Source organism: Zea mays, chromosome 8 (assembly GCF_902167145.1).
Source record: "Zea mays cultivar B73 chromosome 8, Zm-B73-REFERENCE-NAM-5.0, whole genome shotgun sequence".
Classification (NCBI taxonomy): domain Eukaryota; kingdom Viridiplantae; phylum Streptophyta; class Magnoliopsida; order Poales; family Poaceae; genus Zea; species Zea mays.
In genome coordinates this window covers 5296960-5310085 of record NC_050103.1, presented here as the reverse complement: position 1 = coordinate 5310085, position 13126 = coordinate 5296960, and the positions used below count along the sequence as shown (strand labels likewise).

General features: G+C 42.9%; 1 protein-coding gene across 2 annotated transcripts; it reads right to left on the bottom strand.

The window, feature by feature from the left end:
- Positions 1–2157: 2157 nt before the first annotated feature.
- On the bottom strand, positions 2158–8984 carry LOC100284425 (zinc finger CCCH type domain-containing protein ZFN-like 3). 2 transcript variants are annotated; one of them, NM_001370625.1, is made up of 7 exons: positions 7830–8132; positions 7498–7658; positions 6674–6739; positions 6447–6560; positions 6089–6367; positions 5463–5783; positions 2323–3019 (listed from the first exon to the last, which is right to left on the bottom strand). In NM_001370625.1, the coding sequence occupies exons 1-7, from the start codon at positions 7885–7887 to the stop codon at positions 2672–2674; spliced, it is 1347 nt and encodes a 448-aa protein (NP_001357554.1). In that variant the 5' UTR covers positions 7888–8132; the 3' UTR covers positions 2323–2671. The 2 variants fall into 2 exon arrangements, with proteins under 2 accessions (XP_035817376.1, NP_001357554.1); XM_035961483.1 differs by having other exon boundaries at positions 2158–3019; positions 7498–8984.
- Between the last annotated feature and the right edge of the window lie 4142 nt (positions 8985–13126).

Here is a 13126-nt window from a genome sequence, read left to right as displayed (position 1 = left end):
TTGGCCAGCCTTGATGGGAACGTGGTGTCTGCACGCAGCGAGCCCCTACCTGGCGCGCCAATTGTCGGTGTTTTGACCCGAGGATCCTAACGACTAGTGAATTAGTGTTGCGTGCCCTGGCCCAGATGACCATATGGTATTTTTTTAGCTTTGTGTTGAGATGGTCACGAAATTTGACTTAGTAATGCAAGATCACCTTAGACATATTTCAAAACAAAGAAATTCATTATTACTGATCTTAGTCAAAATTTACGGTGAGTTGATTTATCTTATGGCTTCTAGCATTATAAATTCTATTGTAAATACGGTTAAAGATGCCAAATATTTCTCAGTTTCCTTGATTGTACCCCAAATATGAGAATATATGAGCTTGTTGATTTGATGTGTTAATATGTATGATGGAAAAAATAAAAAACGATGAGTACTTTCTTGATTTTCTGAAGGTGAATAACACATATGGTGAAGCACTTTTTAATGTATCGGTCGATTCCATCGAGTCATTTGGTCTTAATAGTGATGATATTAGGGGTTAAGATTACGATATGATAATGGTTCCAATTTGAAAGGAAAAAAGGGGTACAAAAAAGATTTCTTGGTATAAATCCAATAGCTTTGTATATGCCATGCACTTGTCATAGTCTTGGTGTTACTTTTTTTATATGGCTAAATCATGCCCTAAGGCTATTTCATTCCTTGGAGTTATGCAACAGATATATGCACTATTTTCTAGTTCTACCAAAAGATGGAGTGTATTTCTTGAACATGTTAGAAATTTAACCATGAAATCATTGAGCAATACTCGTTGGAAGAATCGAATAAAGTGTCAAAACAATTAGATATCAAGCTCCTTAATTAATACCAGCCTTACCATGGTTAAGTGAAGATACTAATAAAGAAGCTGAGGATAGGAGTGATGTAAAAAATATCTGATATGCTTGGTAGCTATGTGATTATACTTAGTATGGTTATTTGGCATGCAATTTTGTTTGTTGTAAATGTTGTGAGAAATAAGGGGTGTCTGGGACTACTCCAGCTCAAGAAAATTTGGTAGAGTTGGTGGAGCAGATTATTGGGTACTTCAAAAAATAATGTTATACGTTGCCTAGAGCAGTTCCAAACACCCCCTAAGTTGCGGTCAGCATCCATATGCATTGGTTCTACCTTACGACAAATAGAAGGTATGGTGAACTACTTTGAGAATTATAGAAATGAAGGGTTTGCTTCTAGTGTAAGTGTAACCATTTCCTCAAAAAATAGTAATAAAATGCGTGTAGAACCATCATTTCCAGTAAAGCGCCATGCTCTTAGGAAGAAACAATTTGATAAAACAGATTACAATTATGCTATTTTGCAAGTTGAGAAGGACATTGAAGTTAACTACCTTTTTGGTTATGACATGGCAATCAATTCATTGAAAAGTAGATTTGAGGAACTCTGGCCAATAGATGGTACTAAACTAAAAGATTGTTGCACTAGATTTGCAAGATCTCTCTCTAGATGGTTCATCTGATATAGAGATAAATGATCTAATTGCTAATTGTTATGCAATTCACTTTGGAGTTCTTTTATTTTATCAGAGAAGAGGATTGTTATCCTAATATTTCTATTGCTTATCGAATATTATTTACTATGTCTGTAACCGTGGCATCGGCTGAAAGGAGCTTCTCTAAGTTAAAATTATCAAAGAATCGTTTGGTATATGTAATGTCTCAAGAAAGGTTAAATGCATCAAGAAGGTATTATTGGGTCAAATTAACATTAATGCCATCACCAATGACTAACATCTGTAATTGTTAGAAGAAACTTTTAAGATAATATGCTAAATTATTTGATGTGAACTTGTTTTTTAATGCATTTAAGTCTTTATTATTACTACTGTTATTATCAGAGGGCCTCTCTTTTTAGTTTAGATCTAGACCACCAAAATTCCAGGCCTGCAAACTCTGCCACGTTATTTTTGCTATGCTCATGTCAATGCATCCGCCTGTGACACGAAAAGATATAATCTACATATACTTTAACGGGGGTTGTCTTCGAAGTATTAACTAAAACTAAAAAAAATGTCTAAACACCACCACCTCACTGTCGCAGGTTCACCATTAAAGCATACATAGGCTAAAGCTAATCCTAATAAGAACCAGATTCGTGCTAACAGTATTCAATCTAGGATGGGCAATCAGTCGAATAATTCACGCCCAATAAACAGTAACATGAGTTTAGAGTAATATATATAGATAGATATACATGTTGCTGTTCCGACGGGGTATACACATCATATCATATATGTAATAAGATGACGAGATAAACAAAAGATTTGGGCTAGAGCTATGGAACCCATCAGCTTTCCCATTCGAATCCCCTGCAATTGTGCACGTTACACGAGATAATAACGGAGCTCTGAATCCGACTACAGTCAGAATTACCTCCTCTCGTTTCAGAGATGGACAGAAAAATGGCAAGTGAATGAGCTTGCCAATCCCTATCTTTCCATTTATTGAGACCTTTCTATGTCAGCTGCGGCCGTTATTCACAGTTGATGGGAAGTCGAATTGGAGCAAAAAAAAAAGAATCCGAGACCCCATTCCACCTATGGCAGAAAAATCCTGAGAAGGTTTGCCCAAGATCTATCTTCATGACAGAGAGGGGACTAGTGCTCTCAACTCTTGTCTCATTACGACGCTTGCATGCCAGCAGCTCCAGAAGTCGGGGATCGGATAAGCGTGTGGCGGGCATAAACCTTTGATATCGCCCCAACAGGTCCGTACGTAGTTCCGGGCGCTTGTGGTGGATAAGCAGAGGGATCCTTGGCTAGAGTGTATTGCGGCCGCGGATCAGGGGGCAGCAGATATGGAGCAATAGGAGTAACAGAGAAAGTGTGAGGATATGGAGCGACTGGCACATCAGTAAGTGATGGTGCTGGAAGACTGTAGTTTGGAGTACCCATCGGGTGATCAAACTTGCATGTCGGCCCAAACTTGCAAAAGCCATGGTGTGCGTAGTAAGCACATCGCTGAGAACCCTGCACACCAATGTAAGCTTCAGATGAAGATGTACTGAAAACTGAAAAAGCGCAAACAATAACTAAAAAAGGGCAAACAGGAACTCAAAAAAAAGGCAACAGATGATGTCAATCTCAACCCTGTGTGTTTACAGTAATGTTAAAAAAACTGGCTCAAACTGATGATTTTCACCACTTCAAGGTAATACTCTACCGCTGAGTTATATCCCTTCCCCGTCCCATCGAGAAAGAGAATTAACAAATCCCAAGGCAAAGGGGCGAGAAACAGAGGGCCAGGTCACTCTGCATCCGGGTTTCTTTCCGCACTGTCATGGGCAATCAAATAATGGGAAAATTTGGATTCAATTGTCAACCGGTCATATCGAAAATAGGATCGACCGATTGACTATGGATTAGAGTCCTAGAAAATGGTTTCATAGAATCTGTACAATTTTACCGGTCTAAATCGAGTAGGTTTCCATAAAAAAGACCATGTTCAGCACTTCAGCATGTTCTATTCGCTAGTAGAAGAACCCGACTCGGTATTCTTGGAAAAAGAGGGGAAGCAAAACCAAGCCAAGATGGTATGGATCACCCCTTCTTGCACCAAAGATCTTACCATTTCCAAAGGAACTGGGGCTACAATTCTATCATGCTACATTATTTAAAAAAAATGTGTGCCAGCAAGACTGCTATGCTTCATATCAGTTGCAGCAAAACATTAAAATCTTTCTGTGTCAAGGTAAATTGAGAAAAAAATATTGTTTTTAAGAGAAAAGCTGTGAGGAAAACCCCCACGAGAAAATTTTATTAAATAAGAAGAAGAAGAAGCAAGTCAGAAAACAGCGAAGCAAATCACCAGGGAGGGGGGGGGGGAGAACCAGCTATCTAGAGTTTAGCCATGATGATATTTGAGAATTAAGCGCAGGACTAAATCTAAACATCAATTGTGAATAAATATTGTCAAATGTGAGAAAAAATATTGTCAAATGCAAGAAAACAAGGATTGGGGCATGAGCATGACTAAATTCATACTCAACTACACAAATAAAAGAAACTGAATCCAAGACAAGTCCAGGTCACAACAAATGAAGTTAATCACTGGTCAGATCTTCAATAACATTGTCTCTCCCACTCTTTTGTGATTTCATAAATGGGGCGTACCCAGTGTCGTAGGTTTTCCACACTATGCGGGGTCTAGGGAAGGGTATTTTTAAGCGCCAAGCCTTACCCGCATAATATGCAGAGGCTGGGGCTCGAACCCGGGACCTTCCGATTACAGACGGTAGGCTCTACCGCTGCACCAAGCATGCCCTTCCCTTTTGTGATTTCATAATGGAAAAAAATCTTTTTATCTGACTTCTATCATAAGGATGGCGGCCTCAGGCATATGTATAGAAAACTGTGTTATACCAACAAAAGGCGTAGTAAACTAAATTTGCTAGGATGTAAATTGTACTATTTGACACATGTTCTTGCTCCAGTTAAATTGTGCGGTTTCCTTTCCACTATTTAACTTTCCAACATCATGGTACAGAACTGGAAGGTTTTTGAACTCTTTAATGTGCAAAGCAAATGTAGCCTTCAGTTTTTCACTCATTCAACAATAAAAATCTGAGACTAGGTACAGGGGTACCAGTTTTGAAGTAAGTATAAAAAGCGGTAGACTAAAATATATAGTTCAGACGTGACCAAAATTTCATTCATAGCAAGTCATGATTTATGGACATAGAAATGAAACAGCCTAGACTACTAGGGCCAGTGCCCTGAATGAACAATGAAGAAATTACATGGACAAACTTAGGTCATAAAACTAGGGTGTTGAGTGGACAACTGCTAGAGCTGCACTGCTGCAGTAGTTCATCTTTTTTTCCCAAAATTGAAGTATAAACCGCAGCTGGTTTCCATCAGAATCTCACCTAAATGCCGCTCTGAAGTTTTATGGTATGAATTCTGGATATTCTAAACATTCTAAAAGATTAATGTGTTCAATTGATCAGAAGGCCTCAACCAATAATAACAAAGCCTTTTAGTCCTAAGCAAGTTGGGGTAGGCTAGAGTTAAAACAAACATAAACCACAAGTCAAGGTTGAAGCATGTGGATAGTTGTTTTCCATGCACTCCTATTGAATGCTAAGTCTTTGGATATATTTCATCATTTCAAGTCTACTTTTATTGCCACTCCCGTGTCAATTTCAGGCTTCCCCTGCCTCTCTTCCCAATACTATCGCGCCTTCGGGTCCCACTAAATAATGGTGCGATTAGGGAAAACAAAAAAGCATGTGAAATTGGTCAAAATGATCATCTTGCATGCAAATTAAATGTAAATTATCAATTAAATTGCATCAAGGAATAAAATGCACACCGGTAATCGAAGGATGCAAACCAATATGGATCATATTTCATTTTTCATGTAGACAACAAAGAAGCTTCTTGAATGAAAACATGCATGAGATCTACTCACAGGACGCAGGGGAAGACCCAGAGGGCTCAGTATACAGTTAGACTTTGGTCCACTGAAGTATTGAGGATGATGATATTTGCAGGCTGCTCCATATTTACAGGTTCCTGTCTTCATGTAATGTTCACATTCAGGCTGCCCAGGCCGCTCTGGAAACACATATTCTTGTATGTTGCTGCTTGAAGTCCCAGAAGAAGAATACAATTGCGCATAATGACTGCCATAAGTCACTGCAGAGGTTGGCTCCTGGTGCGACAAGCCATAAGATGGCCCTGCTGGAACAGCTTGCTGGCCCCCAGCTGGTGTAGTTTGGTTCATAGGTGACTGAGAACCAAAAAGAGTTTTTAAAAATCATCAGGCAGTCAGTGGTGTCTTCTATTCATGGCTAAGATTGTGTTTTCAAGGCATGAAGGAATTACTAACTTACATCCAATTATTTGTGGTCCTATAAAACCTCCATTTTAGCCCATTGCCTCTATTTTGTTATGAACTTACCACTGAATTCTCACTACTTACCGCAATATTGGAGATGCCAATTTAGAACAAAGATATCTTCCTAATTTATATAAGGCACGCAAGTGCCTTCTTTAAAGTAATAAAGTACAAAATGACAAGTAATAGAAACTTACAACATAAGGGTTCCATCCCTGCATTGGCATAACTGTAGGTGGAAGCATCATTGGTGGATATGGGCCTGGTAAAAATGACCCTGGCACAACAGCAGGCCTCCCCATTTGCCAGTTGGAATGATGTGGATATGGATGTGGGGAGGAAATAGGTGATGGTTGAACTGGTGGGTACATGCCAGGCGTCTCTGTAAGAAAACCAAGTTCTGGGTGATGGAATTTACATGTACCTCCAAATTTGCAATGTCCAGTTTTCATGTAATACGAACATTCCTTTTCACCCTACATTAACCACGAAATTTTCATAAAATAAATAAACAAGATCCTAGATTAAACAGAAACATGAAATGAGAACACCCACCAGACGTAGAGGGAATCCACTGTTGTTTAAAGCGACAGGTACAAAACCACTTTCCCTGGGATGATCAAACTTGCAATTGGAACCAAATTTGCATGTGCCATTCTTTGCATAGTACTGAAAATAACGAGAATTTCGTAACCAGAGTTTCCACCACATGACAATAAAAAAATAATACATTTTGACCTAAAATGTCAATAAGAAATAGATTTAAAATTGGTTTTATTTACCTCACAGAGTGGCTGTCCAGGGCGCTCTGGGTACTCCATACCTGTGGTCTTCCCAACGCCATTAACCTGAAAAACACAGCAAAATTTAACAGGTACATGCTTAAATCAAAAGCAGGATAAAATATTTTTGGAATATCCTATAAGTCTGTACATTCTACATTATACTCCATCATGCATTCATTCTAGTGTGACATATGAAGGGTATAGCTCCTATTAGGTACTGAAGGTTCTAGCTCCCACCAAAGACTCCAATCTCCCACTCATTGTAGACATATATGAAGACTGGTTATTATCTGCTCTCCCTCCCTATCTACGTGGATAGCAAAGGCTATGGATGTAAAAAAGTCAAAACACCTTATAATTTGGGAAGGAGGGAGTACTAAAGGCGCAAGACATAAGGAAAAGACAGACAAATAAGCAATACAATCCTAATAGGAGTAGAACTGCAGAGCCAGAGCAGCCTACAATGCAAGGTAGTAAACGCCTAAGCAGTATGGCAGTATTCACTATTCAGAGCAAAGATGCGAAGTCTGAATTCCCCTCTCATCAAACACAAGACACCAAATTTTCAAAACTTCCACACATGCCGTTATATAATCATCAATTCGCTGAATACCTTCAACTTTAAGAACAAACTCGTCACCCACCAACCAGATGTAACATCACGCAGTGTCGGTCATTGTCGGGAGCGCTTAGCTCACCAGTAACCATCGAGATGAGCACGAGACAAAAGAAAAGGAACAGAATAAAACTTGGCAGAGCACTAGAGCAGGGGTAGGGGAACAAGCGGACAGCGAGGCTGCGTGGGTGAGGCTGGCGCTGACCGGAGCCGGCCGATCCCGGGGGTGGTTGTAGCGGCAGCGCTCCCCGTAGCCGCAGGCGCCAGTGCGGAGGTAGTAGGTGCAGTCCGCCTCGCCCGGCCGCTCCGGAAGCTTCTCCTCCCCCGCTTCGTCGTCCTCGCCGAGCCCCAGCTTCCGCATCGACTCTGCGAAAGCATCCACGCCAAAACTACGGTTAGCAAGCGCGGGGACCAAGCAGTCGCATGGGAGATCTAAAACCCTAGCGAGTGAGCGGGCAAAAGCGAAGCGGCGAAACCCCCACGGAAGCGGCGAGACCCCAATTGCGCGAAGGAGGTCGGGCCGGGCGGCACGCGTACCTTCCAGGCCGGTGCCGGCGTCGGACTCGCCGCCCTTCGTCGCCGCGTACGGCTCCATCCGACGGCCCTCGGAAGCTCCCGGAGAGCGGTGATTGAGCTCCCGACGGCCCGCGTACGGCTCGATCGAAGCTCAGGCGAGCGAGCGAGCAAGCACAGGAACCTCACGGAGCCAAAGGGAAGAAAAAAACTATTCCAGAATTTCTTTTTTTTTTCTCTGCGCCGCTGCAGTGCAGCTCGCTGCTTCCTCGCGGTCTCGGTTGCTTCCTGCCGACTCTTCTCTCGGCCTGCCTGCCTGCACTGCACTGCACTCGCGGCTCACCTCCCGTACGCGGTCGCGTCGCGGTGGCCTTTTGCAGGGAGAGGGATTGGGGGGACGCCGGGACGGGGGATCGGGAGTGGCCAGTGCTGATGGGGATTTCCGTTCGGCGCTGGAGCGGCCCCCCTACCCCGGAGACAACGAGCGAAACGGGCGGACGCGTGGATTCGCTCGGGCAACCACTGCCGCAACCGTGCGGCGCTGTTTAACGGGGACGAGTACGGCGTGGCGCAGCGGCGGATAAGCCTGGGATGTCAGCCTCTAAACGGGGTAAAACAGAGGCGTGGCGCCAATGGACATGGGAAACGGAAAAGGAAAGGGGCAGGCAGGCCGCAGGGGCAGCCGCGTGTAGCAATAAATGCGCGGTCGTCGTGGTGGGCCCGCAGCGGGACGACGGTGATTCGTTGCTTTCCTTCGAGTTCTGACCGTGGCCTGCTAGACGCCAAGGTCACGTGGCACTGCCACAGTACTACAGCGCGCGGTAGCCTCGGCAGCCTCTTTTTATATCAGATTAAATTTAAGATTTAAAAAAATATGTATGAAATTGTGCATAGATTAGGTGAATATTCTCCGTATTTCACCCAAATAGAATATGCCCTAGGTTGGCTTGGTCTATCGCCCCTACCAAAGTGCACCGTGGTTGTGTGCTTAATAACATATGGATCTGCTGCAGATTCGATAGATGAGTACTTAAAGCTAGTCAGATCAACTGTATTAGAGTGTCTAGAGAAGTTTTGTGAGGGAATCATTTCACGGATACTCAACGTCTACTAGCAAAAGCAGTAGAGTGTGGCTTTCCAGGCATATGCTAGGAAGTATCGATTGCGTGCATTGGCAATGGAGGAATTGTCCGGTCGCCCATGTTGGCCAATTCACAAGGGGTATATCAAACATCCCACCATCATCTTAGAAGTTGTTGCATCATATGATCGATAGATCTGACATGCTTTTTGGGGTGGCCTGGTCCATCAATGACATTAACGTACTCAACCACTCGTTATTATTCACTGATGTCCTTCGATGTCAAGCACTCGTAGTGAACTTCATGGCTAATGGGCACGAATAAAATAGGGGGTACTATCTTGCCGACATCATCCACCCTTCATGACCGATGTTGATCAAGGGTATTTGATGTGACCATACCAGCATCGCCAATCTTGCCGACCATTCCTACTGGACCTATCACTCGAAGCCGAGCAAAAAAGATACACCAAGAGGTGCATGCGCTACTTTATGAATTTCAATTAAACACTAATGAGAACTTTATGCTACCTACGTCGTGTATGTTGATATTGCTTAGGTTCATCAAAGAGGAAGGACAAAACATATCAAGGGCGAATCAGAGAGAAGAGCTATGTTCGAGTCAGTCCAACGCAACAGAACTGTCCAGAAGAAACAATCATATCTATTGATTCCTAAAAGCTATTGTTGGGAGCCTTCCTCTTCCGAAGGTCCTCGAAAACATGACTAACCATTTGTTTTCAGCATGATATGAATTATTACAGGGAGCTTCGGCTTGAGGATGGAGGTTTTCTCTAGTGACAAAGGCATACGAGGTGAAGATATAATCCGAAGATGATAAGAATAAACGTCGAAGCTATAGCGGAAGAGTAATAACTTCGGCTTATAATGATGATGAAGACTGAACATGATGCTAGCCAGAAGGGAAAAAGACTAGCTAGTCCTTAATGATTTATGTTATGGTCATAAAAAATGTCAGGGACACAAATGTACTTTTACGGTTTTACCCGGGTTGCGTCTCGTGCCTATAAATAGATGAACAGTAGCACCGTATTGTTCACGCTGAATTGTAATCACTCTCGTGTCAACACCTTCGAGCAAGCCGAAGGTATCAATGTAATACATATTCTATCAATACTCATACATACTTTGTGGAATGCAAATATGAATGAATCAATGAGTTATATTCATTATCTTTATCCTTATGTATTCTTATTTATCTATAAGATGATGAAGGCATGTCCTTCATGACCTTCGTCTGATGATCATTATATCCGCGAGGAGGTAATGCTTCAGAACACAAAGGTCCTTAATACTTAACAATTGTGTTGCCTTGTTCTTGATTCACAGCATTTGAGAACAAGTGACCAACATTGGCGTTATCTGTGGGTGAACTCACTTCCACAACCTTCGGCAAGCATTCACCTTCGTCATGCCGCCAAAGAAGGCAATAGCGCCAGGGGCTGCCCTGCAGCCACTGGACACCAACCAAGAGACACTCTTGTTGAGAGAAGCTCGGAGCTAGAAAACAAAGGCTACCAGCCCAACACCACAAGAAGAGGAGTTGGACCAGGAAATCAGAGACCTGGAAGCAATACATCAACAAGTACAGAGGAAAAGAGAGAATATGCTTCGGCTAGCCGAACTTCAAAGGAAGATCGACGAAGCTGCTGAAGAAATGTGCGACATCACCCAAGATGACCAAGGACGAAAGCCTCAACAGAGAGAGCTTCATCGAGAAAGTCCAACCAACGATGATGGATGGTATGATGACTTTTATCATGGTAACTTTGCTTTTGATGATGCTTCTCCTCTAGCAGCAGAGTTATAGGCTACCCCATGGCCACCATCTTACAAGCCACCGCAGCTTTCCATGTACGATGGGCACTCGGATCTGAAGCAGTTTCTCATGAGCTACGAAGCAACCATATACTCATATGGGGCAACACAGCTGTCATGGCGAAATCATTCGTCATGGCGGTCAGGAGTGTAGCTCAAACATGGTATTCTTCCCTTCGCCTAGGAACGATCACGTCATGGCAAAAGCTGAAGGACGTGCTGGTAACTAGCTTTTAGGGTTTCTAGACGAAGCCAGTGACTGCCCAAGCATTGTTCCAATGTATGCAAGATCACGAGGAGTACTTGCAGGCATACATCCGAAGATTCTTGCGACTCAGAGCCTAGGCGCCAACGGTGCTTAATGAGATTGTCATCGAAGCTATGATCAAGGGGCTCCGGCTAGGACCGACAGCACAATATTTTGCTAGGAAGCTACCACAAACTCTGGAGAAACTCCTCCGGAAGATAGATGAATATATCCGAGATGACAATGATTTTCGCCAGAGAAGGGAGGAGGCTTACAAGTATTCTGAGATTACCAGGGCTTCGGAGAAAGATTCCACCCCAGGCATGTCAGAACAATACACAATCCCAACACAAATGATGATAGGGCAAGCCACACTCAAGGCAGCCTACAAAGCTCATAATCTTCGGGATTACAGCAAACCTCTTATAGGCCACTAGCTCCAAGAGGCAGAGGGGGAAGAAGCTTCGAAGGAAGGTTCAACACTCAACCCAGGAGATTGTTCTGCTTATTTTGTGGGGAGGATAAGGGACACACAACAAGGACGTGCCAAGTCACGATCCAAAAGCAGAAGGAGATAGCTGAAGCCAAAGCACGACAGAATCAGCCGAAGCAGGTCTTGCATATTGTCTCATGCTATTCGCCATATATCCCTGAGTATGTGGGCAACCAGCAACCCACGATATCAGTTGCTTCGGTAAGTAATTGTCAAGATGCATGGGATCAGTTACCACCACCACCACCACCACCACCACTGGCACCTACCTTGGTTCATAACCAGCAGCTAGAAGGGCATTGCTAGGCGCAACAACAGCGCGACACTCGGGAGGAGTCCGAAGCTCGCACAGTCAACAACATTGTGCCCGAGTCGAGACATATTTACTAAAGCAACACATGGGCTTAACCAGAAAGTTTCCAAGTTCAATGTATTTTTACTTTTTTGTCTTTAAATTTTCCCCTCCGAAGACAGTATAAGAAGGTTTAACCTTCGGCCTGTTGTAATAAATCTGTGGTTACACTATCGAGTGTAGCAAGGGTGACAAAAGCTCCAAAGTCGTTCCTAAGAGGATGCAGAGCTAAAATACCACCTAAGTCAAAGGTGAAGAAGCTCCAAAGTCGTTTCTAAGGGGATGCAGAGCTAAAATACCACCTAAGTCAAAGGTGAAGAAGCTCCAAAGTCATTTCTAAGGGAATGGAGAGCTTAGCTTCAAAGTCGTTCCTAAGGGAATGCAGAGCTGAAATACCACCTAAGTAAAAGGTGAAAAGACTCCAAAGTCGTTTATAAAGGAATGCAGAGTCTTGGTTTTTCTTTGATGATTTGTGCGTAAACATCATTTGCATCATATCATATTGCATAGCATCGCATCATACATCATTTTGCATCGACAAAAGCAGTGGAGAAGGAAAATTGCTCCTTCGAACATACCTATCGGCTCATGAAAGAATGTACCAATAACACAAGATATGCCTTTGACAGATATATTGTTACATAGGGATGGTACCTTCATCAACAAAATAACTACACAATAGTCATGACATGATATTCAGTATTGCGTCGGCAGAAGGGGGATTTCTTTCTTCGTGAAGCGTGAAAAGAAGGGAAGGTGTTTTTTCGCCAGCGACTAAAAACGGTATGTACGAAGGTTTCATGCATCACAAAAAATATTACATTAATATATATATGCAAATAGTTGATAATTGTTTCTTCCAAAAATGAAAGCTACGTACAAGGACACTAAACTCTCAAATATACACAACTTCAGTCTTCTTTTAGGACTTTGTCGGCAGCTTCGTTCAACAGCTTGTCGATGGCTTCGTCAATAGCCTCGTTAGCAATCCTAATCATATCGAGCGCTCCCTTCACATATGGATCAGTTTCAGGATCGTATGGCTCTGGAGGGAGAGAAAGCTCAGCTACATTAAAATACGAATATCTGTTAGTACCGAAGCTACAAAAATTTATGAAGCTAAGCTATAAAGGATATACCTATAAGTCTGGCCCGCTCAACAGCTTCTTCAACTCTTTTAGCATCTTCTAAGGCGTCATGAGACCCTTTCTCATTTTCCTAATGGCTTAATCAGCTATTTCTCAGCCACCCTTCAGCCATACTTCGGAATAAACTTCCCACCTAGTGTAGTAGCTTCGGCCGAAGGGTT